The sequence below is a fragment of the Gymnogyps californianus genome, chromosome 15, assembly GCF_018139145.2.
Source record: "Gymnogyps californianus isolate 813 chromosome 15, ASM1813914v2, whole genome shotgun sequence".
NCBI classification, from domain to species: Eukaryota; Metazoa; Chordata; class Aves; order Accipitriformes; family Cathartidae; genus Gymnogyps; species Gymnogyps californianus.
The window spans coordinates 6,968,270-6,995,126 of record NC_059485.1 but is presented as its reverse complement, the minus strand read 5'-3'; the positions used below and the strand labels follow the sequence as shown (position 1 = coordinate 6,995,126).

The window sequence follows — 26,857 nt, the reverse complement described above, 5'->3', positions numbered from 1 at the left end:
TGTGCAATATTGGTGCTTTCTAGGAGTTTTATGAGTAATTTCCTTGCTGGTTTTTTTTTCCCCTTCTGCATTTGACTGTGGGTCATCCAGACCTCAGTGCTGCAGCTTTACCTCTGTGCAGTAAAGGCAGAGTTTCCGTCGGGTGTTGCGATGTCTGGGGCAGATGTGGATTGCTTTGATTTGCAGCAAGTTCAGGGAAGAACCCCCTACCCGGGATGAGGCTGCAGTATTTAATAGATGCTCTGGGATGCTGGCAGCAGTTAGCCACATCATTTCATTGCCTGTGGCTGCCAGCGACTGTGCCTGTCTTGGGGCAACTTAAGGTGTCCAGCAGCAACGGCCCCTCCTGTGTCCTGCATATACGGCTCAAAGTGAGCTTACGTGTTCACCTCGGCTCTGCCAGGTCCGGGCTGCGGCGGGCTCCAGCAGCCCCCTGATTTGAACCCCGGGAGGGCAGCACCCCGGGGCCGGGGAGCCCCTGCCTCTGCTGCCGGGTGCGGGGCACGGGCTGAGCCTGCAGCGTGCCCACGGGCAGCTGTGCTGCTGCCACAGGGCAGGTGTGGGGATGTATGCAAAATACATATTCAATAATGACAACACTATGTACAGAATATATGTATGTGTATAGAATAAAATATACACACGCGTGTGTATATAATAATTCATAATTAAATAATTGTATGGCATAGAATTTATAATATTAATTCTATTATTCTTATACATGCACACAATCTTTACAGCTAGCTATAAACACAAACAACTAGCCCAGCCTGTCCTCTCCCTGCTTCTGACATGCCTGGGGTTTTAAGTAAGTGTGAGTGGCTGTGTGTGTGAAATACATATTTATAAATAAATTAAATATCTATCTATAGTTATGCATATGCATGTGGCTATATGTATGTTTATATGCAATATATTTCTCTTAAATTTATAAACATAAATTATATACTTTGTACCTATATAAAAGCATGCACATGTATATTTATAATATATAATTAAATATTTTATAAATTTGCAATTATAAAAATGTCTCTATACATACACAGATGTGTGCATTAAACATTTAGCTTATATATTTGTAAATTAAATGGATATGTCTAATGATGGCTACATACATACACACATGTGTTCATATGAACTATATTCAGCTCATATACACACAAAAAAGTGTATTATATGTATTATGCTGTATCTACTATGCACAGTTTATAGTTGTGTCTGTGAATATTCAACTCCTTCACAGAATTTATTTCTATATTCCTAAGAAACACATATCCTTTGTGTGTGCACACATAAATATAAAATATGAGTACTATATAAAATATATACAGTATACACTATATAATGCACATATACACAAATATATAGTGTATTATATAATATACATAAATGTGTGTAGTTTATATGAAATATATTTACCTGGTATACACACACGTGTGTGTGTGTGTGTGTGTGCAGCTGCTCCCCCCCCCGCAGCACTGAGCAGCCGGGGGGGGAGATGGTTTTGTGGGTGTCCCACACCCCCAGGGCTCTGCCAGCCCCCTCACCTGCTTGTTTTCCTTTGTTGTTCATTTAACCCCACCTCCCTCCCCTGCCCCAGCACCACACGGCCACAGCTCCGACATAATAATTTATTGGTTCGAATGACATTTAGTACCACAGTTGTCTTACCAGTGACAGAACGAATGCATACAGCCGATGAGATGCTCTCATTTACACACACCAACGTAAGAAACGCGGGGGACAGGTCCGTGTCCGGGGCTGGTACTTCAACGGACGCCGGAAATTTCATTTTTGGGTAAAAATCCAGCACATGGTGTGCAGGTCCCAGCCCGCCTGCCCCGACCGCAGGAATTACAGTGCTCAACACATCGCTGAAACGTCACTTCAAGCAGCTTTTTTTTTTTTGGCAGGGGGGGGAAAAAAAATCAACAAAAATTGAGAATTATTGAAAAAAAAAGTGCAACCACCAGTCTGGAGAAGCAATGTGCCGTCGGCCGGAGGGACGCGCCTGCCGGGAGTGGGCTGGGACAGGCTTTTATGGCGCCTGTCAGCAAAACTGCACCTAAAGCTCAACCCCCCCAACCCACACCGGGCTCCCAAAATGATGTGAACCCCCACGAGCCATGAAACAGGAACCACCTGGGGAGCAGAGCATGGGCCCCAACCCCAAAACTTTGCTTCCCCAGCATCATCTTGTGGCTCGGTGTCCCCTTTGCAGGGCTGGGGGACAACGCTGCTCTGCCCACACTGGGCACCCCCTCCTCCGTGCCCTTCGTTAAGCAGGTATCGAGGCCAATGATGCCGATTTCCTCTATTTCTAAATCCTGTCTGACCCAGGCCTGGGTACCGCATCACCACCGCTCCCCAGGGGAGGTAACTGACTTATTTACCCCGATGCCGTCGGGAGGCTCAGCCATTTCGCACATCACCATTTGAGGCGTCTCCAGGTTGGTGCTTCGCATCCCACGAGGATGTCACCGCTCAGGGACGCGCAGCTCCCCGCGGAAAGGGCTGGCGGAGAGCTGGGGCTGCGGGGGTGCTCAGCTCCAGCCCCCAGGGACCAGCTCGTGGGGAAAAGCCCCATCTCCCCCTGAGATGTGCCACCAACAGTCTTCGCCATCCTGCTGCAGCCGGGTGGGACACCCCTTTCAGCGGGTGTGGGGTGACGGGGTCGCAGGACCACTCATCCCAGCGGTGCATCCCGCAGAGCGGCCACAGACCTGAATTTCGGGTTGGATCAGCATCTTCTCCGACATTTCGCTGCCGCCCTTCTTGGTTCCCGACATAATCAAGTGAATGAGGAGGGGAAAGGGAAGTAGTAGTATTATTATTACTGTTATTATTATTATTCATTATTTTTAACATTTCAAATAAAACCACATTGTGTTGTAAACAGAAGCTCACTCCTCAGGTCTGCCCAGCCAGTCCCAGCTAAGGTTTATGTTTGAAATGGGCTTCCACTGAAAGAAAAAAAGAGAAAATAAAGTTAAAACCAGGACAAGCACTGGCAGGTGGCAACAGCCCCGCACAAGCCCACCCTGTGGATGGTCACTGTCTTGCCGATACTCCTTGGGTCCGCTTATCCTTATAACTGGGTGACCGATCATCCTTATAGCGGTGTGGACATCATGCCAGAGGTGATGAAGAGGGAAGGATACCATCCTCCTCCTCCCAGTGTGAGTCCCTCTCTGCTTGGACAGACTCTGCATCCTCCCTGCACGCGAGGGAGCGATGCTGCTGCATCCCAGATCCCCCTCCATCCATCCTGTCCTCTAACGCATGGGAAACAAGGGGGCCGAGGCTGACCTCCAGCCCTTGCCAGCAAACACACCTGCGTATTCCTGAGGCAGCATCGGCCGGCTTATAACTTTCTGAAAAGTCGTAATCCATTCCAGCTGGTCATCCTCCGTCTCGCAGGCGAAGAGGAATTTCCGATCCGGGGTGACGATGGTTATCCCGTGCTGCCAGTGGTTTCCCTGCGTGGACGGCGGGAGCCCTTCCAGGACCTTGTAGCTGTTTTCCTTGCTCCCGATAAAAACTTCCCCTCTAGCAAAGGCATCCTAGGAGACAGCAGAGTGGTCAGGCAGGCATGACTGCGAAGGGGAGCTCTGTGTCCCAGGCAGCCAGGACATGGCTCACCCTGCACCATCCAGAAGCCCCATCAGCAAAGTGCAGCAGCCAAACATCGAAAGCACCAGCCACCCCACGAAGCCCCGCTCCCAGCTCCTCCCAGGGACACCCACAACAGAGGACCAACACCAGGGATCCAAAATCCAGATGCAGAAAAATCTGCAGCGGGTGCACAGGATTTCCAAAGCATTTTTGGCGAGTATCTATGCACAGGGCTACTGCATGCTGGACACCAGGCAGATCCACCTAGCTGTGACGGCTCAGTGCCCTCTTGGCTCTCCCACCAGCCTGAGCTTCACTGCAGGTTATTACTATTATTATTATTATTATTACTATCATTATTATTATTGCAGATAATTCCCAACAGACAGCCCAGGCATCTTCATCTTACCAGGGGATCTTTGAAATACATGAGCCGTCGGTCATCCATGGTGAACCATCGCTTCTTGAATCCCTCTGTTTGCTGAAGAGTCAAAAAGTGCCGGATTACACACCAAAGCAGCGCAGCTCCTCTCTTACTGGGCACGACCCAGGAGTATGAAGGCACTCGGAGGAGCCCAATGGGCTGGGGGAGTTGGGAAGAGGCGGCTTCTGGGCCACTGCGAGCCACCACAGCAGGGTGCAGGCCAGCTACACCAGGTGGGCTTGCAGGAACGGGCAGTGAGAGGGGAGATGCGGTGGTTGGTTTGTGAAGCGTTTGGGGATTTCTTTAATGTCTGCTCCCAGGTGAGGAAAGTGTATTAATGCATTCATGGCGTTAAGGCTTTGCCTCTCTGGCAAGCGTGGGTTTGTCCCACCAGCGGACCCTTCTCAACCCCATACAGAGCAAGACTCATCTTTAGAGGGACTGCAGAAATGTTTTATATCCTACCTTTGGCCCCGTTTTCTCCATGTACCCTTCCTTCAGGTAGTTTCTAGAAAGCTTTGGCACCAGCTGGAGCAACCGAAGAGGAGAGAAAGAGAGCAGCGTCAGATGGAGGGAGCTGGGGAGTCAGTGGGCGTGCGGGGCAGGACTGGGGGGGCTTCAGAAGGAAAGCCCACCCCGAGCTCGCCCCCGGCCCAAGCGCACTCAACGGCTCTGGCTGGATGCTTCAGTCCCACTCCTCCAAAGTGCTCAGAAGAGGCGGGTGCAGAAACATGAAGCACTTCACCAGCAAAGCCAGCAGCCTCCAGGAGAAGCCCCCGGGCCAAATCCCACTTCACCGGTCAGCTCTGGTGATGCATCTCCTCCACCAGACGCCGTGGGAGCTCCTCACGCAAGCCCTAACACATAATTTGCCTGTAAAACCCCAGTAACACACGCTGCCTGTGCACTCCCCCTTCCTGCAGATATTGCTGACAACAGCTACCAGCACCGGGGATATTTTTAACGCTGCTTAGTGAAGGCAAGGCAGTAGCTCTGAGATCTTTGCAGATGCCTCTAAAAGCCTCTTGAAAGATGATAAGTCTCACCAAAAACAGGGCCAACGAGCCTGGCCACGCGCCTCCCCGCCCCTGCTCCTGCCTTTCATTTAAACGGGTTATTAATGGCTCTGCTTGCCAAACCGCGCTCCTGCAACACCTAACTCTGCCCAACAGCAGCTCTGGTCGAGCAGGCATGTGCTTGTAGGGCAAAGACACCCCAAAATACAACAGCCCAAAGAATCACACAGCTGTTCCGCAGCAGCCGGGAGCATCTTCATCTTGGATGCTTTATCGTGGGCAGCGAAGGGCTCTGCAGCATTCACAGCCCCAGTGTTTGGTTCCTGGGACAGAGCTGAGGACACTTTGCTAAGCAAGGAGCTCATCGCCCTCGGCTCAGAGAGGTTTCTCCACCCTGCAGATGGGTCCCCGAAGCATCCTTCAGAGAGCCTCGCTCCCCAGGAGCTGCAGAGGCAGCCTGGGCATCCTTAGGGTGGTGTGAGCAATTTATACCTCTCTACCGCATTTAACCCAGCTCCTGTTTAAATGTAATGCCTTTTCATCTCTCTGACAGGGTAAAGAAATCATAAATTAGATGCTAATGATGGCAACACCCAGGATGGAGCTACCTTGCCTACATAACCCAGTCTCCACAGGTCTCCCCAAGCTGAACGCGATGAAGGATTGTTCAGTATTTCAAGGTCGTAAATTAAACCTCGCTAAACATTACACTCCTCTGTTTCCTCCAAAGAATAATTGATGAGAAGGGGATGAGAAGTAAAAATATAAATAGCTTATCTCTCACCGAAACTGCCAGGGGCTGAGCATATAAACACTCTCACCAACTGCTGGACAAATAGCAACTCTATTAAGGTCTGTGGGGTTTTTTCGGGCAATTTGATTCAGATGTGCCAACCAACTTTAACAGAAGTAGAGGATGTGGAGAGGGGTAGAAATGATTAAGGAAAGTATACGCTGCACAGCGACTGTACTATAGCCAGCTAAGGAGGCTCCTCTTACGGTTTTTTGTATTTGCCCAGTTTAACTTCTTGTCGGAAAACGGTCTGAAGTCCCTCCTGTTGGGGATCGGATACCAGCCATGGGACTGTTCTTTAGTCTCCCCACAGATTAGGACAAAGTCAGTGCATGGGTCCGACGAGAAGGCTTTGGCTCTGGGGGTCCTCGGGGTGCACGGGCAACCAGGGGACAGAGCCACCCTGCAGCTCAGAGCCGGCCCCGGACCACGACCGGACCCCTCCCAGGTAATTAATAGAAGGCAGGTAATGCAATTAGATTTCAAAATCTATAAAGTCAAGGAGGTAACAGAGAGTAATCAACAACAACCAGTGACGTTACGCGCCAATTGCAGTCCGACTGCCACACAAGGCACTTACCGTCAGCTTGCATTAATACTGCCTCTAGTATTATATTAGCAAAAGGTAATGCAATTAGCAGCTCCAGCTCCCGGAAAAATACAAGACAGAGATTCATAAGACACGCTGCATTGACCTGCACACAGGAACTCGTCCCAGAGGCTTGGGTACAGCACTGACATTCTTTTGCCTTCATCTTTTCTACCTTCCAGCCTTTGTTTCAGCTGTTAATATAGCAACAATCTTTGAGAAAGACGCTTACGGCTTCTGTACGCGTGACAGCGCTGGCGTTACTCATATGCACGACTCACATTTTGAGGGTGAACATGTGTGCGTGCACACACACGCGGTTTCCAAGGCTGGATGTCGGTAACAGGTGCTGCACGTGGGCTCGACATCCCACCACAATAATTTCAGCCCAGTAATTGTAAAACGCTCTGAAGGATGAAGCACTCTCCAAGCCTTCCAGCTTGTTAACAAGATGCTAAAAATGAGCAAGAGGGGGAAAGAAAAAAGAAAAACAAAAACTAAACAACTGCAGGAAAACTTACATCAACATCGCTGGCTCCAGGGAATGCCACTTGTAAGTAATGAAAACGTGCTGCCCGGATGGCGTTGAACCAATCCACTATCTCCTAATAATGAGAAAGAAAAGCATAGTGAGTAACGTAGTCTACACATAAAATAACGTGATCCTGCCGCGTTTCGTCTCTCCCATCACTTTATCCCAAGTGACAAAGCGCAGTTTAGCAGCAGTCCTAAAAAAAATAAAATACAGACATAAAAGAGAGCAGCAAACGGGTGAAGGATGGGGAACATCCAGCTGCTGTCCCAGGCTGCAAGACGTGCCTGGAGCTCGGCAGCCCCCAGAGAGCACCAAGGGGCCTTCTGCAGAGGGAAGGATTTAAGCACATCTCTGAACTGGCAAAACCAGCAACAAATCAGCATTTGAGATATTGAGCCCAGCATTGGCCTTGACCCTATAAACGCTGCTCAGCTCGTGCTGGCTGGGTGCAAAGGCAGCCCGACACCTCTGCAGCCTGCCTACCCCACCACCACCACCCACCCGGTCCCTCCGGCAGCCCCGAGCTGACTGCGGGCAGGACACGCGAGGAACGCCTGAATCCCACCCAAATTTTAGCAACGTACTTCAATGTTTTGCTAAAAGAGTGGCTAAATGTCTCTTTATCTTTGTACTCCAGTCTGTCAGTCATATCTGTGAGCCCTCTAGGGACAAGCACAGCGATACTGAAGTCCCAGCTCAATTCCCAGAAGCTCTGGCACTTCTTCCTTTCCTTGGCAAAAATCTCTCCATTTTTTGGGTTTTTTTCCCTACAAAATAGCTGTTTTATAACTTCTTTGTTTTTAAACTCACTTATTCATTTGTTTCTGGTGAGATCCGCAGAGCTTGTGCTGTACTGGATGCCTTTTTGAAGGTTTCACTGAGAAATGCCACATTAATTTTAAGTGATCCACGCAGGGAGCTCTCAAATACTGCCTTGCGGTCTAAAGGTACGGGCAAAGGAAAGGCATTTTGGAAGGGAGATGTAACAGCTGCCCGCACCGGGACGCTGAGCTGCGAGGAGACGGATGCTAACTATCTGGCTGTCATTAACGCACGTGAAGCTGCACACATCAGGGATAGGTCCAATGAGCCAGACTTGATGCTAAAATAAACACTGTCAACCCTTTCAGGTGAGGTTGCTGTAGCGTAGGAAAGACCATATCAAAGGAGAACTTGGCCTTCAGTAAGATTTAAACTTTTTTATGCTTTAAAAATGATTGGGGGAAGAAAAAAAAAAAAAGGCTCTTGTGTAATTTTGGAGATCTCAGTTTTAAGGAGTTGAACAGGGAGTATCTCAAAAATGGTCTAACGTGGCAAATAGCCACCCTCTAAAAGTTCAAACACTTTGGTTTGGTTTGTTAATCTACCTCAAGGTGAAGGGGAAAAAAAAAAAACAAACATAATAGGACATACGCAAACAATGTTTTGGAAAACTCTGACCTACTTGTCTGAGGTTTTGCTCACTTATCACTTGCTTTCCTACCCTAAGCAGCTAAGTAGACCCCAGATAGCAGCACAAAGAGGATCAGCGAGAGGAATTGGCTCCTGAAGTTAATGATGACCAAACCAGGCTGGAGGTAATGAACAGTAAGCTGTAATGTTAAAACGTCGGTATTTCATACAGTCACCAACTGGATGGCTATATATATACGCAGGTCTCCTCCTTGATCGTGATGCGAGATAGGGTTTCACCCTGCAGAAAAGCAGAGGCTGAAACCCTCATTGACTTCCAGCAGTCGGTTGCTTCTCAGAACATTGATCATGCATCGCTGGAGGAAGGGGCACCACTACCTTTCTTTATACAAACCTATACCTGCGTATGCAAAGCCAGAAGGCTCAGTTGCTAAAAATCTTCTGTGTGTATAATTAGGAACAATGCCACAGATAGAGTGAGGAGATGATAGCTGATGTATTAAACCAACATTAAACTGCTCAGTGTTTTCAGATGGGAAGGTGTCATCTCATTAGCTCGTCAGCAGAGATTCCTTTCACTGATTTATGTCTCAGAGCAAGCAGAGGAAATGAACTACTGCCTGCACCTCTGCAAACGGCTTTTCCAGGCTCTCAACTTCTTTCTGGTCTGCTTGCAATGCCACCGCAGACTCCCCCTCCGCATGCCACCTTGGTGTCTCTCCAGTCTCCATCCTGCACCAGAGCCACCCACATTGCCGTGGCAGTCTCAGACTGACAACCCCAGATAAAAATGTAACAACTTCTCACCGTGCCTCCTGCTCATCCATCCCTGGAGCTCAAGCAATGAGCCCTTCCGCTGCTGCTGATCCATCCCTCGTGCCACCTCTTCCCATCCTGAAAGCTCCCGGTGTGGCTCAGGAGAGGAGGAGCACTGGGGAAGAGCATTCTGCCAATTTGTCCAGAGAACATCCAAAGACCTTGGTTTGCAGCCGAAAGGGTGGCCTTTCCTGGAGACTCAGCCTAGCTCTGAGCATCCTAAGGGCGATGGTAGCAGGAGGGATGGCAGCAGCGCACCGCAGCTTTCCGAGCTGCTCCTGCCATGGCTTTCAGAACTCCTGCAGAGGGAGCTTCAGCCCCGGACAGGAGCTCAGAGCGGTGGGAAATCCACTTCTGCAGCTTTCCTGCCTCCCACGCCCAGATGGAGATCTGCGGGCAGGTAAAGGCTGCCTCCAGCCTTGTGCCCACAGGAGCACCAGCCGCAGTGAGAAGCACCAGTTCAGATGCCCCCAGGACACTGGGCAGTCTGCACGGAGGAGTCACCCCACGCAGAGGATCGGTCTCCAGCTCCGACGGGTGCCTCAGCTTCACCCCAGCTGGCTCAGTACGTCCGGTGGTGAGTAAGTGCTACCAAGGGACCACAAGAACATCCTTTAAAACGGTCAGAGCCCGAGACACATCTTGCCCTGCCCCTCCAGGCACCTGCTGTTATTAAACACCCACATCACGAAAGCACCCAGATATGCCCATTTTGAGCAGGGTGCTGGGGCTGGTTTCAGTCTCTCGTTTGCCGTCAGGACACACCGAGGAGCCGATGAGGCCACCAGGCTGAGGTCACGCAGGAACTACATCTCCATCCAAGTCGCATGATGCTGTCCCACCCCATGAAGCTCCGGGGCGGCAGCACAGCGACCCACTTCGTCCGTCTGTTTTTTATCTCTTTGGGTGACTTACTCCAGCAAATGCTGGCGGGGCGGCAGGGCTCCACCAGCTGTTTTAGGGGTTGAATAAGCACACGTGGGATTAACCCATCTGAGAGATGAGTCCGCTTTCTTCTGAGGTACTGCAGAAGAAGAGCCAAGCGGAGAGCAGCATGTGATGCTCTGGATTACTGCCGAGTTCCTCAGTGGAAAAAAAAAAAAACCCGAATCCTGCCCTGGTGGGAGGCCAGCCAGATCAGTGACAGGATTAGGCAGGGAGGGATCAAACCCCAGAAATGAGACAGGAGCCTAAATGAGGCTCGAGCACTTCAGACTGGGGAGAGGCAGCACCTCTGGGGTACAAGGGGACACCCTGGGGCTGCTGGGGGAGTACGGGAGGGAGCAAAGGGCAGCGGGGGACCGCAGGCGATTCCCGGGGCTGCCTGCAGTCCCAAATGGCGGGAGCTTACCCCAGCGCCTGTCATCTTCTTGCAGCCCTCACTCAGCTGAAGGGGCAGACCAATTTCAGAGAAGTCGAAAGAAATTCAACTGGGCTTTATCAGATGGCATCAGAGCGCGTCCTGCCAAACCACCGACACGAAGGCGGGAGCAACCGTGTGACACCTGTGAGGCTGCTCCTTCCACGAGCCCTCAGCAGAAAGCTCAGCATTTTAAACCCAAAAAACAAATAACAGTAAAACCCTGACTCCGTTCCTCACCGCTGGGCTAAGCAGACCACCAAAGCCCAGCAAACCGCAGACATGGGCACGACGGTGGGATGCAGCTTTCACAGGAAAGAGCTTCTTCCTCTTACTTCGGTTTAAATTGTGGCCAGGGAGGTACCCACGAGCGACCCAGCGACACTTTGCTGTGCTAAAGCAGCACCTGGTGACTTGCGGTGTCTACTCCATGCCATGGGACTTGCGTTGGAGGGGAGGGTAAATTTGGGAGCAGCCCTGCTGGAGCAGCTCCCTGGGACCTGCAAACGCACGGAGCGAGAGCCCGCGGTGCTGCAGGGGGTGAGAGGCTGGGCAGGCTGAACGGGAGCACAGGGCTGGAGAGACACAGCCCAGCTCATAAATCACTGCGTGTGCAGGAAGCAGAAGGCGTGCAGGCATGACCACGCTGTGCCGCTTCCTACCAAGTGGCAAGACCTGCCTAGTTTTAAGTGGCCATCATTGCTTTCTTTTTATAGACAAACATATACATGAGGTGGGGGGAGAGAGAGAGACTTTCTTTATATATCTATGTACAGCAGCACAGACACGGGCACACATTCATCTATTACGCATATGTCTATTATACGCATATATGCATGTGTGTGCATGCATATTACATGCACATTACACGCATATTACATGCACATTTCTGTGCATGTACAAAACCAGGCGATGCCACTAATTAACCCAACCTGACACACTAATTGCCTCCTGCCAGGAGCGCCTGCACTACACAGGAACCACATCCAGCCTCTGCAGCGCAGCCCTGCGAGCACGACAGGCATCATCCGGCTCCACCACACCCAGAGCCTGAGCGGCAGCAGAGGCAAAATCAGCTTTGCTCATCCACAAGTGAAGAATATCTTGGTTTTTGGCGGCATTATTGGCCTATACAGTCTGGAGAGGAGCGACTGCTATGAGCACAGACTGCTTATGCCTAGCAGGGCTGCCTGGCTTGCCATGCCTGGGTGAACAGCTGGGAACGGCTGTGCACCGAGACGATCCCGCAAATCCCTGCCGTGCCGGTCCACGAGGGATCGCCCCCAGAAAGCCCCTCTGACAGACAGGGCACTGAACGGGATGTAACGTCAAAGGCTGAAGGCACTGTGATGGCCAGAGAAAAGCAGATGCAATGTGAACATGACAGCTTTAGGCTCTGATTTTGTGGCCACTCCAGGGCTGCTGATATTTTACGGGAAGCCCCAAATATTTAGGGGAGGGAAGAAAGAGAAAATAAGGCTGTGAGATGGCATCCACTGCAAAATCGCCCAGGTCTGCTCTCTGCATGGACACCAGTCCATGGAGACAAGACCCACGGGGCAGGACGGTGACTGTCGCTGTTCTTCACAGTGGCCCCCCCAGGCTGGGACCCCTCTGACAGCCTCCAGGAGGGCTGGGACCCCCCTCTCTGCCCTGGCCTCCGCATCCCGCTGCCCTCGTGGTGCAAACAACCGCCCCAGACCTGTGAGCCCTCTTCTGCACACCTCCCTTCAGAGGCACGAGGGCATCGAAGCAAGGGGATTTATTTCAACACAAACACACGTATTTGCTTTTTATAAAGTACAAGACAGGCAGAGAAACAACCAGCTCCTCAGTTCTCCTACAATCCAGTTCACTCCCCTTTTGTGAGTCCTTAGATTGAGTCCCCTCACCTTTCATTGCTCCATTCACCGCGTCTCCTTCTCCGGGCACCGAGGAGCCTGCCTTAAAAAATGCCTCTGCCCCTACATCTAGTTGCAAGCAGATGAACAGCAATTCCTTCCGTTTGCATCTCGTTATTTAGAAGACACAATTTGCAGCCTTCATGCTTGGAAGGACATGACAAACATGCTCAAAGCTGGTTGTGCATCCTGTACCCCCATCCCTTCCACACACCTCCAACAATTCCCAGACGGGTTAGAACCTGGTGTGCCACAGGCTGGCTCTGAGCAGCATCAACCCCCAGGAGCACAACCCGACCCTTCTTGATACCTCCGCGCTCTCACCTTGCCATCTTCGTGATAGACAAAGATGTTCCTTGTGCTATTGTCCTTCAAGTAAGTGATCTGCAGTCCGTGTGGGTTCCCAATTTTTGCAGGCTGGAAAGTCGCATTTAGATGTTCGATCTTCATAATTGCTTTGGGTTCTTTTGCCTGGAAAACACAACTGAGTGAGCAAACACCTGAGAATTGGCTTTCAAACCAGAAAGCAGTTCACTTGGTCAGAAAAAGCTCCTGATCGAGGCCATTAGCTAAAAAAACTGACTCCCAGCCCACAAAACTGCCTGATGATGAGATATCAGAGACTTTGCTTGGGCATCAGTGAGTGCTTTCTGCCAGCCTGGAAAAATGCTCTGTTCTTCTGCAAAATTCAGCAGAGTTCAAGGGGAAAAAGGTTTCAGCTCAGAAGCAAGACGGACAGGCCAAGTCTCATGCTAGGATGTTGTGCTATAAAGACAAGCATCTTCATCACGCCTCCTGTCTCAGCCTCTGTTCAACTGTCTCCTGACCCCTAGATCTCCTCCAGCCTCTTTACCTGATGATAAGTGACCAGCATTTACATGAGGATGAGCACTATCAAAGAAGAAAGAAAACCATTCAGCCAGACCAAAAAAAAAAAAAAAAAAAAAAAAATGCAGACTGCTAACTAACAGGCCAGGATGCTTTCTGCATCTCGAGCACCCACAGCCAGTTCATCCTTGCCCAAGAAGATGGAGGGTTATTCCCCTTGCCAACTTCAGATCTGGGTGCTAGGCTGGCAGGGGACACCATGCCTACGTCCGCACCAGTCCCATCATTTCACATGAGCCATTGGCTTCTGACTGCGCTCCTCCCCTCGCCCTCCAAACTGGGAACTTTCTTTACAGAGGGACAAAAATACACCTTACAGCCCACCTCCTGGGTGGGTTAGCCCAATGGTGAGCCTGGATCAGGCCCTCCCAGGCACCAATCCCACCTGCACCCTCTGTGGTAGGTCACCTGAACTTCACAGCGCCGTTCATCTTCCTACAAAACATCTCTAGAAGTTTACCACCCTTTCAGGACTGCACTGAGAAGTGAACTAACAAGCGTGAATAAAACATCCCAAAAAATAAAATTAAGCTCTTTTTAACACCAGTTTTAGGACACAGCCAGGGGCCAGCAGAAGGTCGTGCGGTGGTGCTGTGGTCCCCAGCATCACACGGAAGTCCCTGAGCTGGTGGAGATGCTAGCACCGCTTTGGGAACTTGGGGACTTGCCATGGACACACAGCCATCACGCATGACCACAGCAGGGAAATCCCAGCAAAGAGGACACGTCTAGACAGCGCCCTTCCCACCATGGCTATGGTCAACAATGAAGCAGAGCAGCTTTAAACTACCGGAGCAGTCCATAGCGACTGAACGGGGGCTGCTGGGACTTTCACTTCTCCCTCGGTAATGACTGGCTCTCTCCTGTCCACGAGATGCAATTGCACCATACCACAACAAGTTGAAGAAGACGGTGCTATTGAAGACAGCTGCAGAGAAGCGTGGATGGCTGTTCCCCTCCTCTGCATGGCATGGCTCACCACGACACCACGATTGCATCAGCTACTTGAGAAAACTGGCTGGCGGCTTGGTCTGGGCTGCCCTCAGCTGCGATGTTCAGGGGAGACTCAAAAAGTCAGAGAAAACACCTTGGCTTCCTCCATTACGTGGTGCAAAATAGTAGAGCATCTATCCATTCATCACAAATGCAATTTTCATGGTAATAGCTCCATTTCTCACTTACAATAAATGAAATGTGCTCTGGGGAAAAAGACAAATGCTTCCACACTGCTTGACGCTGGAACAGAAAACCAGGGAGCTTTTCCTCTGGATTCCTTGCCATGCCATGCAAAGGAGGTTTCAGACCCCAGTGACCGCTGTGAGGTGGTGATACCTTCATCACAAGCTAGCCATAAATATGAAACCCACGTCAGATGGATGATACAGAGCCAGAGCTGAGAAAAACTCCTTCGTTGGTGGTTTAAGAAAAGCCTTACTGACTTTAAAGAGTAACACAGCAGGAATGTGTAAAAAGGCCAGTTAGGGTGTCTCACCATGACTGGTGGTGGTGGACCAAGAGCAAAGCCTACTAAAGAGAGCAGTGAGCTGTACCTGGCACCCTTGTTCTGGAACGACTGGGGACTCAGTGCTTATGAAAACTGTATAAATAAAATGGTGGCCTAGGAATTACTTGTTCAAAGATCCTCTTACAGTTGCAATTCCCTGTCTGCATACAGCAACCCCAGGTACTCACGTCATTTTTATTGAAGTACTTCAGTGCACCCTCCCTCTCTGATAACACGAATTTTCGGCTTAAGAATTGCCCGTTGTCACGTCCTCTCTTCCACAGAAATCCTTCTCGGTACCCTGCAGCAGAAAGCAATTGCTGAGAACCAGGGATAAAACGCTGTATTTAAAAAAAAGAGACAGGGTAAAGAAAAGGAGAAGAGCTTTGACTTCAAAACCAAGCAGACCAAATGTGTGGCTGGGTTGCTCAAGACATGAATGAAACAGGCCTTCTCCTTCAGATTTGCCCTTTACTCCGCTCTTGCTCTTTTCCAACAGCTTGTGCTTCAGATGTCCCCGCTCCGGCACCACGATGTGGCAGGCAAAGGGGGATTTCTGCCGTGCACCCCGTGCTGCAATACGGGTGAAGACTTGAGGAGCAAGGCTGTGTCCCTGCGCAGGCTCCCAAAGGACAGCCCCTGCCACAGCTCCCGGCGCCAGGGACGCTGCTCAACTTTGTCACATAAGTAGCACTTTTGGAGCAGGGGGAAAGCAGGCGAGATCTGCTTTCCTCTGTTGGTGCTGCTAAAAAATGAAAAACGGGGGGTGTGCATGCAGGGAAAGTGGTTCGGGGCAGATGGCTGGATCAGAGTAAGCCACAAATACATTTTTCACATGGAAAAAGGGAAAAACGCGTGCAGTTCTTCCCACTGACTTCAGGGCACTTTGGTTCAGAAAGCCACTGAGCCAGACTCAGCATCCTCTCCCCTCGGAGCGGGTCCCTCCAGCCCCCAGGCAGCCTGGCTGGCCATCCCGTGCCTCTTCTCTCTCCCTGGGTATCAGCCCCATGGGTGGATTTGCTGCTCGGGAAGAATGCTATTCAAAATACACATGCTTTATTTAAAACTCAAAACAGCCAGAAAGAGAGAAAAAAGAATCTGAAAGTCTCAACTCCTCAAATCAGAAAAGCAATTACAGCTGATTGCTGCCAGCACCTCCCGCAGCCTGCAGCAGCCACAATGCCCAACTTATCTCACAACAAGTTTAATTGATGCCCTTATTTTAAACGCTTTAAAACAAAGAAACCCCAAGAACTGGACAATACAAGTTTTGTGAATATTAACAGAGTAGTTTGATGGTCATCTTCCATTTATTTAAGATATAATTATACAAAAGTCCCACTGAAAATTTGTTTCCTTTCTCTCTTAGTTTCACCCCTTTTTGATTTTTGTTATTGGCTCTCAGGAGCTAGGATTTTAAAATTAAAAATTATATGTTTTATAACAACTTTCAAATAAGTAGCTAAACTTTTTAATATGCCAAGTGGCATATTAAAGCCTCTCCTTCACCTGCCTGCTACACACCAGTGCAGAAATTCCTTATTCAACTCGCTTTTCACTTGTCCATCCTGATATAGGAATGATTTAAACCACAGATTAAAAGATGCAGAAAAATCCCTCAACCAGCTCCTCAACACTGACTCTACAGGTGTAAGCGATATAAAATATTTCTGTGACATAAAAACCTAAAGCAAGAAAAAATGCGCGCGTGCACACACACCCCCCCCCTTCTGTCTGGACTTACGAAATCCTACGCCAAATATTTTCTCCAGGTCCTCAAAGAGACTTTACTGAACGCCAGGCAAAGCCATTGTGCAATGGCAAAGCCCGGGCTGTTGCTAATGCTGAATGCTAACCGCAGAAAGCATCATAAATCCGACCCGACCGGCGCATCCAACAGCTGGCACGCGGGACTGCAAACGGGCTGGTAACTTGATGCAGATGGAAGCGGTGGAAACATCTAAAGCTGTCAGCAGCCTTTCCTTTGTTTCTTTATTCTATGCGGGGCATATGTTGCAGCTGGGTTTGATTTTAAAACGCTGCCCCCCCGAATGGGCGTGTGCTGCCACCCAGGAACCGGCACGGGTGTTTTCATTTCAGAGCCTGCAGGGATCCCCCCTCATGCGTTATTTACAGCTCGCTCGCACGAGAGAGCCAGCGCGAGCAGAGCGTGCACCTCTCCCCGCCTGGAGCTCCAGCAGTCCTCGCTGCCTGCGCTCCCACGAACCTACCGTTCCCCACGGCCAGGCAGACCCAGCAGCAACCGAGCCCATGTCACTGCCCAGAGATGCAGACGGGACAGCCCAAACCCTCAGTTATCCCATGGCCACAGCCAGCCGGTGATGCCGCGCCACTGCCCGCCTAATCCTTCCACCTCCGAGCCCTCCCCATCCCTCCAGTGCAGGACAAGCGCTCCACCCCACGCGGAGCATTGTCACCCATGTGCACTGGCAGCTGTATCCGTGTACGCCAGCCCAGTAACCCAGAGGACTGATACTGGATACATCAGGGGAATGACAAGTCTGAAGCTCTTTCTCTGGTCCACCCATCCATCCAGGGAGAGACTCCCCCAAAGCCACGAGCAGAACGAGCTAATTGAGTCCATCAATTCAAACCTATCCCAACTGTGGGCTTGCTATGCACTTTTTCTAGCGAAAAGACGTGGCTAACCCTTTGGAGGGCACTTGCAGTGTCAGAAAGAGAAGAACCCACAGGGAGCAGGATTATCTGAAGTCTGAACAAGGGGAAGCAGCCAAGAAAGCCACCGAAACCCAATCCGCATCCGACAACAGCGCGGGAAAGGCGCAGGCTGATGCACTCGTATCACCACTGTGGTAGGAATTAATTGCCGGGGAACTGAAGCTCTGACTGGTTCAGAGTCAGATGCTGCTACCTGCCAGGCTTGTATCAGCAAAAACGCTATGTGCCCTATAGCGGGCTGTACACGACAGAGCTGAATAGGAATAATGTCTCTCTGACAGGAGACGGACAGGCAGTAGGTGATGCCCGGCTGATACGTTTATAAAATGCAAGATTTGCTTAATGTGAGGCAGAGATGCTGCTGGGGCTCTGACGGCTGGCGATTGCCGACTGCTCTCCTGAATGGCAAAGCGTTAAGCAGCTTGCTCTCAGAAGTGTGCGGTTTAGAAACCAAGGACAGGCAGTTTCTGTTCCTGAAGGGTGCTGATTTTTAATGCCAAGCCAGTCGGAGCAACGGGAGAGTACTTCAAAAGCCATTTCTATTCACTCCATTAAATGGCAGAGCCTGTTTCAGAGCTTCTCCGCTGCCTCTCTGTGCCTGACATTTGGGGAACACTAACATCTTGCGGGGGCTGGAGAGAGCTGGGTTTTGAGGAAAGGACAGCAGTGTCAAACAAGAGAGAGGAGAGACAATGCGAGGAGGACAGTGACATCTCCAAATGCAAACGCGGGGTAATGCAGAAGGAAAGACCATCTTTTCCTTCAGAAATCCCTACCTGGGGCTTGCTTGGCTCAGCAGAGCGCTGGGCACACAGAGCTCAGCTCTCGGCGGCTCCACCTCAGAGCAGCTCAGCTCCACAAGTCTTGGCTGCGGTCTCATCCATTCATTCATCTCAAGTGTTTCATTACAAACATCTGAATGGCAAAGGATGTGCAGGCATTCCTTATTAAACTTGTTCCCCCCCACAACACATTTTTTGTGATTTTTCTTAACACTTAAGGGATGAAGAACAAAATTACTCTGCATTTCCCCAAAGAGGATCTCAAATAATTGCAAACCTATAAAGTTTACCCAATGCTTACCCCTGGCAGATGGGCATCATAACACGTATATACAAAGAGAGGGAAGCTCAGAGAGGTTTGGTGAGCCGCCCAGGACAAGACTGCGAGCCAGTGTCAAAGTCAGGCTTGATCTCTTTCCAACCTTTTGTGGCAAAACACGGTATCCAAACTCCACTCCAAGGAAGAATTAAAAAAACCCAACACAACGCTAAATGTTATCCCTTTCTGTAGTTCACATGCCGGCTCTTCCCAGACCAATCGCCTCTGCAAAAGAGCTCCTGGCTGCTCTGACAAAGCCAGCTGCTAATTTCACTGTACTTCGGTACAGATTTTCATAAATCCTTTGCTTGCTTCTTTTCTTTTTCTTTCTTTCTTCCTTCCTTCCTCCAGGGCTATGTCTTCGGGAGCTGTTCCTCTGCTCTGCCCAAACCTGCTGCCTGCACCCCTGTCGATACCAATCAGTGCAAAACCCCATGAACTGGACTTGAACCCAACATGAACCCCTCCGGGTTCCCCAGGCAAACAGTATGTCAGCAAGACGTGTCCTCAATATCCTGATCTAAAGGATTGTGAAAACAGCTAGAGAAGGTGTTGAGAAACAAAACTGCAGGAGGCTGAATGGGGAACAGATCTCACACCGGAGGGCATCGGAGTCAGAGAATTAAACCATTTCCTCCTCATCTCTGTGGGCTGCACTACCTTAGCAACAGCTTCATATTTAGAGGTATCTGGCCAAATTCAGATCTTCATGAGGGCTGTTCTGTTTACGTTGAAGCTAAGCAACCGCTAGCCCTACAACACTTGCTGATTGCTGGCGTTGGATCACGCAGCATCGTGTCGCCAACACATTTGCTTCCTCTCCCGAGGCGCAGAACAAGGGATGCGGCCGCCTGTCATCATCCCACTTGATCACCAGCACCGAACTGTGACTGTAGAAAGGACTGCCTGGTGAAGACCTGCTGGAGAGCACCTACGGGCACCCTTTAGAAATATCACTCTCGCGTTGCTAACACCGCTGCTGTTCGGTCATCAAGTTTTCTGCATCACCTCAGCTGCCTGCCAAAAAGAAAAACCAATTGCTTGCTTTTGTAGGCAGTTCTGGCACAAACCTGTGACGCTTGCAAAAAAACCACCAAGCAGTTGTGACAAAGTTAGCCAACAAACGGCATGTAACATAACCTGAAATCACACAGCCCAAATGGCTATTTTTGACTCATTACGTAGTTTCCAAGGTAAAACGAGGAACTGTCACTTCCACACTCACTTCATTGCCCCAGCTAAAACTCTGCGGGGCAAAGAAAACAGGGTCACCACGTTGGTTGACTGAAAGGAAGATATTGCATGGCCTTGTGTCAGCTCCGTTGAGCTGGTGGCTGGAGCTCCTCCAAGCCAGGCATCTATAACTGGCAGGACCCATTGGGTGCTCTAGTCTAGCCCAGCTTTCTCGCTGGCCAAGAGGCCGCAAAGGAAGCAAGGGAGAGGATTTTCTATCAAGACAATCTGATGTAGACACCGTCTTTCCATCCGACTTCCGCCAGCAATTTGTTCAAGTTCCCCATTTTTTAAGAAGAGGGATATTGCTACTTCCCCACCTCAGAAAGCCGTTATGGTGCTTAGTTAATGATGGGGTTTTTTGTCTCCGAGAATGCGGATTATAGGAAGTACCCAAAATTACTCTTTCAGTTTCAGCCTTTGTTCTCAGAGAAGAAAAAAACCCTCCTGTGAGGAGGACAATCAGATCCACTGGCTTGGAAAAAACCATACATGCATGGACTTTGCTTTCTGTCATCCTAAGTAAAGCATTGTAAACTTGGAATTAAACCACATCTGCTCTTCAGTTTCTCTGGCGCTTTATTTTGCAATTTCACCTGGAAAGAGGTATCAGAACTGCTTGTTTCCATGATGTTTCTAGGGCTGTGGTAAAACCAGGTCTGGTCCAAGGCTTTTAGGAGAAACAGTTAGTGTATCCAAAACCGAGCATAGCAACAGAGCCAATACCATATCCAAGCCCAAATGCATCACTGTGTTGTTTCTTGCCTTCTTGTCTCACTGCAAGACAAAGCATGGGAGGCTAAAATAGGAGAAAAAAATTACTTGTGTGTGTAATCCAAGAGCAATCACGTTTTCCTAGAGCTCGGGCAGGGCACCTCCACCTACAGAAGTAGATTTTCTTTCTTCTAAGCAGTTAAAGTGCTTTGACCCCAATTCAGAGCTTTGGAGAAGATTTAAATACAACTACATCACTCTGCTGCTAAAATTGCAGGGTATATATCGCTACTTCTCTGTATGTCAGAAGATGAGAAGTCTGCTATATTAACACTGTAAGATGTTAATTAAACCAGAACAGTAGATAGGTACTTACTGGAGATGATGTGCCTGCTTTTTCTGCGAGGTTAAGGAATTGCATAATTATTTGGAGCAGTTGAGTGTCGAATCCCTGACATCCCGCATCACCACTTACACCAATGTCACAACCTCCTTTTAAAACACAGTCTGAAGGACATTTCTTCTGAAACAAACCACGCTGTCCATAGTCAGAGGGCTGGACGGAGAAGGCGGCATATTCTCACGTTTCCCCATGGACTGGACTTCGGAATAGTGTTGCAAAAAGAACTGTACACCTCTTGTTTGGCCGTGTCAGTGTAAATTGCTTGGTTTGATTGCTGTAAGTTGTAATATTTCTTCCTGTAGCATTCAGCCACCACCAAAGCAAGACATTGCAATGACTTCAATTTGAATTTTTTAAGTATTTGCATTCCAATAAAAATTATAAAAAAAGGAATACTAAATTTTCTCATGGAGTGACAACACCACTGTTTGTCCAGAAACAAACTCATCCCCCCCCTCCATAAGGCAGCCCCCCTGCAAGCGGTGTCAAGGTTGGACAAACAACTTAGAGCTTGCAGTCAAGGCTGCAACCGCTCCCCTGCTCCACTGCACAGCACCAGCAGCTCGCTTTTTTTTTTTCCCCCTCCTGTCTGCAGCTGTGCTGAGGAGCTTATAACTTCCCTGAAAATAATTCTGCAGTCATCTCCGGATAAATACACTTCCTGCTGGTTACACGTTCAGCAGTGCAGACACAGGCGTATTGGAAACGTCAGCATCCACACAGGCAGGAGGCAGAGAGGACCTCGGAGGCTCGCTGATGAGGTGGGCACCCTTTCCCGCAGGTGTTCTCCTGCACAGACCAGGTGAGGAGCCACCAAGAGCTGCTACTGCTCAAGCACAGTTCAGTGCTTTGGAAATGAAAGCCTCAGCAAGGAGTGAACAAGAATGCGTTTAGTGATCCTGCAAACCAGTCTCTTTGCCCCCAGAAGGACACCGGGGAGGTAAGCTCTTGGTGCACCTTATGTAAGGATAGGTGCCTGGCATGTCTCACATCACACTCTCTCGCAGGCAGGAGAAGACAGCGATCTCCCTTCATCCCCCTCTAAGACAACACATCCTCATCACATTTCACCCAGCCAGGCAAAGGAGCACAAGACTTCCCATGTTCCCGCACCGGGACACCAACACCCACACCAACCATTTTCTCATGCACACACGTTTTAGAGGCGAGAATTTCCCAGCTCTTAATCAATCAGTCCTCTCTTAATGAGCACTTAGCATCCAAATTACCTTTCCTAAAGGCCATTTTGCAGAGAAGAGTTTCCTGTTGCCATCCAGTCTGCCTCTGCTGCCTTCCAGGAGCTCAAAAAACAATTATTGTCCTGCTGCATTGTAGTGCCTCAGCGATAGATGCAAGCAGCTGATTAGATTGATTGCTTCCACAATACCCAATTAATGCACCACTCTGCAAAAGATTGACTTAATCAAAGGCAATTAGCGCTTGAATGGCTACATCAGACAGAAAGCCAGGATTTAGTAGATGATTGAGATAACACCTTACAGACATCTCCTTGGCCTTCTAAGGGAAAACATCATCATTAATGCTCAGCTCAGAGCTGGAAGTAGCTGAAACCTTAGGTCGGTGGTTTTAGGTGGCACAGAAAACACAAGGGAGTAGGAACACATACATTTCCCTTTACTGATAAAGGGAACAATGCCACTTGCTACTCCTAAGGGGAACTTGAAAAGCATCAGTGTTCCCCTTTTCCCCTCTTCCTGCTCATGCAGGACCGGGAGCACCAACCAGTTGAACAGACCTCAACGACCAACTGTCATGAAACTTTTGTCCCTGCCAGCTCTAGATAGTCAATCCCTGAGTGCTGGACATACAAGGTTGTCTCCCATTACCAATCCTCTGAGCAAAGTCAAACGTGTTTTACAAAACCATCTTCAATATTGATGTCTTGCAAGGCATCTTCTCCCACAACGTAAAAAAGCCACCCGAAAAGACCGGATTTGGAGGCAGTACCACGGCTCTGCAGAAATACGGGTGTCAGTGTCCTCAATGACTGTTTTTCGTCTAGACAAATCACCCCAAACGGGCACAGCCAAGACAAAGCCTCACTATGGGAAGGTCACGGAGAGCAACCCATGCCCCCAAAAACAGAGTACAGAGACCATTTTACATCATGTGTAGGACAACTTCAACGTTGAAGCCAACCATGGAAAACAAACTCTCCAGATCACTGCAAAAATACATCGTCATCTTGCTTTATCTTGAGCAACCAAGCCTTTGAACTGGAAAAAGTCATCTGTTCAGCTACCCAGCTGCTGGGATCAATATGTGAAATGGAGCCAAATACTTCGTCTCTATGGAAGAAACATGCGGCTGAGCTTAACAACACATCGAGATCCTGAGGCTGACGGAAAGAAGACGATGTCTGTCCCCATACGTAGTAGGCATGTGGTATTTAAATGCAAGGTCGGTCCCTGGGTTTCCAGTCCCTTTTAATGTCATCGTGAATACACTTGCATTGCTGGCTCACAGCTGAAAATCCAAATTGCTTCTTAGCAAAGCCCCAATAATAAAGCTGAAATCCATTAAGCCTGTGATGTTTGCCAGTATTTAAATCTGATTAAAATCGTACATGACACCACTAAGCCTAACAGTCAGAAAACACTCCCGTCAGGTCTGATGTTTCCCCGTGTAATCCAGACCCCCCTTCTTTCACCGGGTTGTCAGATAAAAGGAGCCATAATAAGAGATCGTGTACCTAATCCAGCTTCCTAAGCTGTTTCGAACTGGTTTCTTTAATCACATGTTACGATTCCCTACGGAGTAGCTCTCAGGTGACAAAGACATTAATAGAGTCATTCATACTCCCGGAAGGTATCTGGGATGGGATCACGTTGCCCCTTGCACCGCCTGAGTGCAGCAGAAACGAGACACACGAGGTGCCTCCGCGGAGCGCGGGAAAGCCGTCAGCGGGATGAAAGGTGGGAAACTGAGGCAGCAGGAGGTGACAACCTCTGGGCCAGCGACTGCAAGGTAAGGTGGTGCAAAGGACACTTGCCAGAGAAAAAACTCCTTGTAGTAGAGTGATTCTTGATCTCCCAGTAAGCACTCGCCTCCCCTGAAAACGCTGCGTGGGAACAAATATCAGGAGAAAATATCAAAATATACAATTCCCAAGTCTTCACCTGAGCGCTGCAGGCATATCAGGTTTGGTGTCCACCATCGAGAACACAGCCACATCCTCCCTTTTATCAGTTTATCTTATAATTGACCATCAATACACTACAACTTCCATGGTAACTTAATTATTGAGCAAGTGTTTACATATTAAAGATAAGACAATAGTCGGCTGCTGCAAAGCAATTTGATTGCATCTGCTGGGAGATGTTAAAACCCTCTGCTACAGAAAATGTCTTTACTGGAAGTCTTGTGCTTGCGTTACTGAGAATTGAATGTGGAATCTAATTTTACTTGGAAATCAAATGCTTCCTCGTCGAGTGGCATCCCCACACACCCACCTGGGAGCTGCTGGCTGCTCAGAGAAAAAAATCCAGTTACAGGTAAATAACCTTCAGGTTTTGATCTTTTGAAGCCAGTCTTTTATTATAAAAAGGCAGATGAAAGCTGAGAGGTTCCCAGTGCGACACTCATCCCACTTACCAGCACTGAATGCACTCCAAGCCTGATCTAGCTGGAAAGCTGGACGAGAAAACATTTAAGGACAGGCACACAGTACTAAGTCATAATAATATCTGTACAGCAGTACGCTTCAGAAGCCGAATTTTGAGACCCAGACCGCTCCCAAACCCGAAACCAGGATCCTCCTCGGGCAAGACACAACCACTCCAAAAAATCCTCACTGCAGCCATTGTGGGTTACTTGCACAAAAGCTGCAGTACAGCTTCCCGTGCAGCTTTCTCGCTTGGCACCTGGAGGAACCACTACCACCGTCCCACACCCATCACCCCCTGCCCAACGCTGCCCACGGGCAGAGCTGGTCCTGCCTGGCCCTCTGCAAGGCGAGGGAGAACCCATCTACAGCCTCACATGCAACCACAATGACTTTTATACAGAAAGCAAAGAGGTGAGACCCCAAAAGACTTGGGGATGAGGAGCCTTTACACCCTCAACATATGCTGCAGACGGGCTATGCCAACCTACAGGCTGCTGAGGTTTCAGCTCAAAGCAACTGCAAAGCACCGGGAACCACCTGAAGGTCTGGATTTCATACAGGCATCTTGCAGAGCCTCAAACCACAGCTATGGGATCAGGCTAAAATATCCTCCAAGCCCTGAATAGTTTTAGATGGGTCTCTTACCCACACCAATAAATAAAATCTCAGCCTGGGCAGCTGCTCACATAGATCAATCCAAGCAAGGACGAGATGAATTATTACAGCTTTACAGTCAGCAGAGAAGTTCACCACCGACTTCAGATGGGTTTAGGACCCTTTCTCTGGGGCATCCTGGAATAAAGCATTCCCCCCACGTAGGCGGCATTGCCGTACAACCATAAATCACGGAAACCCGTCCTCGCATGCACATAACATTCCTCTTTGTTTGCTTTGAAGAGAAATCCAAATGGCTTCGAGCACATCTGCTGCAGCGCTAACAGCTCCTGATCGTCTATTATTGAGTGTTCGACACATTTACAGTCAAAGCTATTGCTTTATGCAGGGAAAGGAGAATTTCTTAATTTAGGACTCGTTCCTCTCCTGGCTGCGGGTTTTACAGCTGTCCCAGAAAACAGCTCGTATAGGATGCTCTGGCGGCTGTGCTATCGAGGGAGGGGCATTCAGCAGCGCAGCCACAACCTCCAGGTTGCACAAGGACATTTGCACACCTTGGTTTTTCTAAAACTATCACCCCCGTCCCCTGGAGCAGCACAATCCCACTTTATGAACTCCTGTAATTATGTAAATCAAGGCTAAATTCTGTCCCAATAAATCATTGACCAAAACTCCCATCAACTTTGCTACGCTAAAATTTCTTCTTCCAGCCTCTGCAACACATGAAAGTTTGAAATTCACTCCCCGCTGAGCAGCCTCCTTGTCTTTTAGGTATTTTGAGGATACACTGTTTGTTACTGACGTGCCACATAAGCGCTTCCCTCAAGGGCTGCCCTGGTTATGAAAATGGACCTGGCTCATCGAGGTAGGTGCTGCGTCTGCACCTCAACTGCAGCAATATTTTTAAAACCAGTCCTATTTAGCCAGCTGGGGAGGCACCTCCCAGTCTGATTTCACTGCAAGCATCCAAGAGGTAGAGTGTGGACAATTCCACTGCTGCAGACTCCTCTGCTGCATCGGAGATTTCAAGGTGAAAACTCGGGGGAGCTCACTACAGGGGGAAAATGCAGATGGAGGCGGGCTGGTGTCGGTCAGAAAGAAGCATCAGCAAATGCTCATGCTTCTCAGTCGAGGTTGATCTAAGGCTCAACTACATCTTTGGCAAACTCCAGAAAAAGACATGACCTCACTCTGGAAAAATGTCCTTTATCTGGTGAGAGACAGAAACTGCCTGGCCCTGCGCAGGTCTCCAATGTAAAATGGATCTTTATTTAATAGAAATTTAATTAAGCTAGGACGAGTTGCCATGAAATCAGCCTTTTCCATGTACTTTGTTATCGTATTGCTTCCTAGTCTCTCCCTTCTCATTAGCAGAAGAAAGATGCACCAGCCTTTTGGTCCTGTGTCACTACATAGGGAACACGAACCTGCACAGTATAAAAACACCGAGAAACACCGGGAGATCCGGGACACCGAGAACTACCTTCATAAACCATCAGAAATAGAAAGGGATGGTTGCCCTACTCTTTCCCTAAATGTTTGTCATCAAAAACATGAAGAACCAGCCTGATACTTCTCTTTAGCTCTCTCCAATTAGTATAGATCCATT

At 49.2% G+C, this 26,857-nt stretch overlaps 1 protein-coding gene across 1 annotated transcript in view; it reads right to left on the bottom strand.

Annotated features, from left to right (window-relative positions):
• Positions 1 to 2,082: 2,082 nt before the first annotated feature.
• ADAP1 (ArfGAP with dual PH domains 1) overlaps positions 2,083 to 26,857 on the bottom strand; it is a 63,102-nt gene continuing 38,327 nt past the window's right edge. The window contains exons 5-11 of the mRNA XM_050905836.1: positions 15,043 to 15,155; positions 12,787 to 12,933; positions 6,959 to 7,042; positions 4,505 to 4,567; positions 4,025 to 4,096; positions 3,335 to 3,563; positions 2,083 to 2,963 (exon numbers count right to left, since the gene is read on the bottom strand). Coding sequence (XP_050761793.1) covers positions 2,935 to 2,963; positions 3,335 to 3,563; positions 4,025 to 4,096; positions 4,505 to 4,567; positions 6,959 to 7,042; positions 12,787 to 12,933; positions 15,043 to 15,155 — 737 coding nt within the window. The 3' untranslated portion in view covers positions 2,083 to 2,934. The remainder of the gene's footprint in view (positions 2,964 to 3,334; positions 3,564 to 4,024; positions 4,097 to 4,504; positions 4,568 to 6,958; positions 7,043 to 12,786; positions 12,934 to 15,042; positions 15,156 to 26,857) is intronic.